Below are 3,987 nucleotides of genomic sequence, written 5' to 3' on the forward strand. Positions count from 1 at the left end.
AATCCTCCCACGCCGGATTCAAAATCTCCTCCTCCTCCTCACTCCATCCATCTTCCTCGTGGTCAGGGATGAACAGGACAGTGTTCTGTACCGGAGCGTTTGTCGGAGCGTTTGGGGGAGCGTTGGTAAGAGCGTCAGGAGGAGCGTCAGGAGGAGCGTTAAGAGGTACCTCCTCGGCGCCATCAGAATTGTTCCCGTCATCGTCGTCCGGCGGTGGAGGGGGCGCCGGCAGAGCAAGCAACGGCTGACCATTTAGAATAGCGGCCAGGAAGGCTGGCTGCTGAGGCTGGAACCACGCGACCGGAGGATGTTGATTTCCAAACGCTTCGGGTTCTGGCACGCGTTGGGCGACAGGCTCCCCAGGGTGATCGCGAACGGACGCGAGACCCCGTTGAGTCTCGACCCACCGTCCTGCATGGGAGTTCTTTGCATTCATAATGTCCGCTTTCTCCATGCCTAGCAGATCCGTCACTGACTTTGCAGGCAGAAAACTCTCATAGGGAAGAACGATGACTCCCCAGCCCCTGATGCTAATGTTAGCAACTATCCAGTGAGCATCGGACAGCAACTTACATTGGATTGCGGAAGGCCCATTGACCCTGGATGTTAGCCCTGTGTGAGATCTTGAGCGGCGCCGTCTCAGTTTTCCAGATGTCCAGGATCCAGGTCGTCCCGTAGATGTCATTCGCAACAACCTTTTCAGCAAAGCCCTCGTGGTCATCCCACAGAGAGATGTTGGGGATATTGTGGCCCCCTTCGCCCAGTGGTATGCAAATCCTCCAGTTCCGCTTCCTCTTAAGGACCGACCTCTCGCAGTAGTCCAACGGCCGTTCCCGGCACTCCATGGCCTCGGGAAGGCGTGAAAGCCCAAAGGCGAAGACCGTCACCTCCTTCCGGTTGGAGCTGACGGCGATGAGCCGCGACTTCTGATGGATCGCAATGCCCCATGCCGAAACCCCCACATTCTCGCGGAAGAAGGGTGCCGGTATGGGATTTGCGATTCGGCAGCCGGACGATGCGCGCTCGATGTACTCGGCGATGTGTCTGGTGTAGTATGCAAAGACCGACCCGTCGTCGTAGACCGAGACGAGGACCTCCTCCCTCCCCAGGAACCCTATCGCGATGTGGTTGATCTGATGGTGGAAACGTCTGTCGAGCGTGCCGCCAATGAGTCGCGCAACCTTGTCGGGCTTCGTGGCTAGGATGAGGTTCGGTTCCCGCGGGAGCGCCTGCTTCAGGATGCCCTTGGGACGGTAAACGAAGATTCGGTTCTCGTAGGCGGCGAAGTAAAGCTGGGAAGAGCATTGTTAGCCAACTCTCATCCAGGGCAGTCGACAAAAGTGTCACACACGTTGAATCTCTGCGACAAAGCCGTGAGGTTGTTCCTGAAGTACGGCGTCTTCGGTATCTTCCTTTCTAAGCCTGGCGCTTGCGAACCATCCACGCCTTCCTCCTCGGCACCGGTGACGATTTGACCGGCCGGAACCCCCTGCACAAGCGTATCGGTCTCGATCTGGTTCATGTGGTCGCGTTCGCGTTGTCGAATCACCTCGGTGGCTCCATCGCCAAACTGCATCCAAAATTAGCATCGCGACCGGGCCAAGAAAAAACCACGAGACAAGCGGGGACGAAGCCCTCAAGGTAGAGTGTCGAGAAACAGAAGAAGAAATCCGGCATCGCACGTACCCGGTCCACGCAGGTCTGCACCTCACACCTACCCAGCACAACCTCGCGGAAGCCGCGATCGTGAAGCTGACCCTGTCGACCCGCCATCTACGGCGCCTTGGAGTCTTTCTCTCCCTTGTGCTTTGCGCGCGACATACGAGCCGCCCGTAGGTTAGTTTGTTTCGTTTGGGTGCGGGCCGCGCTCTTGTTCGATAAAGTCGTTTCGGCGGGCAAGTCGCAAGAACGAGGAAATGATAAGAGCGTTTGGGATGCGGGTGGTGGAAGGCGGCAGGCGGAATGGCCTCTCCCGCAGCTCTCTGCTCAGCTCATTCGTCTTCCCTTCCGTCCGCATGTCGTCAAATGCCCACCCACCCCAGCCCAGGCGCATCCACTGAGGGGAGAGGGTCCACTTTAATATGATCTTATCGATAGATGATGGTACAGTGCTTTTATCGATAAGAACACCAGAGGTAAGCTCTCTCGGCGGTGCTGGGTGGACCTTGCTCTCGGTATGTGCATGTCTGGAGAGGAGGGGTCGGTCGTTTCAGCGAGTCCGCATGTGGGGGGCAGGCCCGGCGGGTGAGGAAACATTCCAGTTGATGAGGGGAAGTCACGATGGATTTGGGGCCCATGGTTAATATCACTTAAATGCGCATGGATATCTGATGGTGAAATTGGTCCGATGACATTTCTACACGATGCTTCTTGCATCGTCCCAGCCACGGGTGTCTGAGCTTGAGTTCATCGTCTTCAGTCCGTGACCAAATTGTTGCATTGACGTAGGCCACAGCTCATCGGTGAACACACTGTCATGAATACAATTGCTTGTATCAAACCTCGTAACAATGTCACCGCCAAATTTTTGACAGAATCATCAGTGATCGTCTAGCTCGTGCCTGACCAAAGCCGGGTATCCGAAGCTGGCACACAAAAATCCAGTGCCCGTTGAGTAGACCCGAAACCCAAAACGCCGTTTTTAATACCTTCTCTTTCATATCAAATGCACATTGTTGCCAAAAGTTCCCAGATACGTGGCTCCGACAAACACTGGCCGCCGCCCTGAACGTCGTCCAGCCAGAACTGCGGAGCACACTAAGCCCTCATGATCTCGACCATGTCCTTCATCCGGTAGTCCAGCACAGGGGTGACCCAGTCGTCCTCGACGAGGGCATATGTTTCCTTGACATTGTCCTTTGGCTTGCGCGGGTTGACGGCCCAGTAGCCAAAGTCGGCGTCGATGACCTTGAGGTACCGCAGCAGGTTGTTCCAATAGTTGGCGTCGCCAATGCTGGGCTGGTGCGGCGCGCCGAACTCGCCCACCCATACGGGCGCCTGGTCGCCCTCGACCAGGTAGGCCCAATTGTGCCTCATGGACGTGACAAAGGACGCGTAGCCGCGCTTCGAGTAGCGCCCTTCTAGACTTCCCCAGCCGGACCAGGCGTAGACGTGCGCCGAGTACACGACACGGTCGGGCACAGTGAGGACGACGGGCCGCTTGGCGACGCCGGTGAGGTCGTTGCCGGACTCCGTGCCGCCGACAATGACCAGCCAGTCCTTGTTCATCTCCAGCAGCCGGTTGCCGGCCTTCTCCGCCGCCGTAGCCCACTTGTCCCAGGTCATTGTGCCCCAGACGCCGCGCACCTCGTTGCGCAGGTCGACGCCGATGACACGGGGGTTGTCGACGAAGCGGAGCATGATGGTCTCCCAGTGCTGGATCCAGTCCTCCTCGGTCTGCTTGATGCGGCACAGCGGGCCGAGGTGGTCGTTGGCCCAGTGGGCATCGCAAGGGTCGGCGCCGCAGCACCACGTCGAGTGCGTGATGTGGTTGTTGACAATGACGGCGATGCCCGCGTCGGTCAATGCCGTCACGCAGGCCTCGAAGATGTCAAGAGCCTTCAACCCGACAAGGTCAGGGTTCGCGGTGAGCAGCTCGGCGGGGATGGGGGGGTCGGTGATGACCATCTCGTCGCTGTAGGGCAGCCGCACGCTGTTGAAGCCGAGGCCGCGGATGGTCTGCGCGATCACGTCGCGGTGCTGGACGTCGAGCCCGCCAGGGATGTTCAATTCATCGCTGGCGCCATACCAATTGACGGACAGGAGCTTGAAGCGGCGGCCCTCCTCGTCGACAATGTCGCGGCCCTTTGTGTGCAGCGGCAGCGTGTACGTGTCGATACTGGTCTCCTTGATTGGGGGCTGGAGGGGCCGCTGTTCGAATAGCCTGGCCTCCGGGTCGGGCACCCACGCGACGCCGAGGGCAGCCTCGGCTTTCCAGAGGTAGTGGACGTAGCCGCCGAGGAAGACGAGGGTCAGAATGAGGAACAT

The 3,987-nt window shown here is 58.6% G+C and overlaps 1 protein-coding gene across 1 annotated transcript; it reads right to left on the minus strand.

Annotated features, from left to right (window-relative positions):
* Positions 1-2,757: 2,757 nt before the first annotated feature.
* Positions 2,758-3,987, minus strand: ColSpa_02030 (endoglucanase; the record flags this gene model as incomplete). The annotated part of the gene is made up of 1 exon (XM_049268242.1): positions 2,758-3,987. One exon carries the CDS (start codon positions 3,985-3,987, stop codon positions 2,758-2,760), a length of 1,230 nt encoding a protein of 409 aa, XP_049124199.1.

The sequence above is a fragment of the Colletotrichum spaethianum genome, assembly GCF_022836535.1.
Source record: "Colletotrichum spaethianum MAFF 239500 DNA, contig04, whole genome shotgun sequence".
NCBI lineage: Eukaryota > Fungi > Ascomycota > Sordariomycetes > Glomerellales > Glomerellaceae > Colletotrichum > Colletotrichum spaethianum.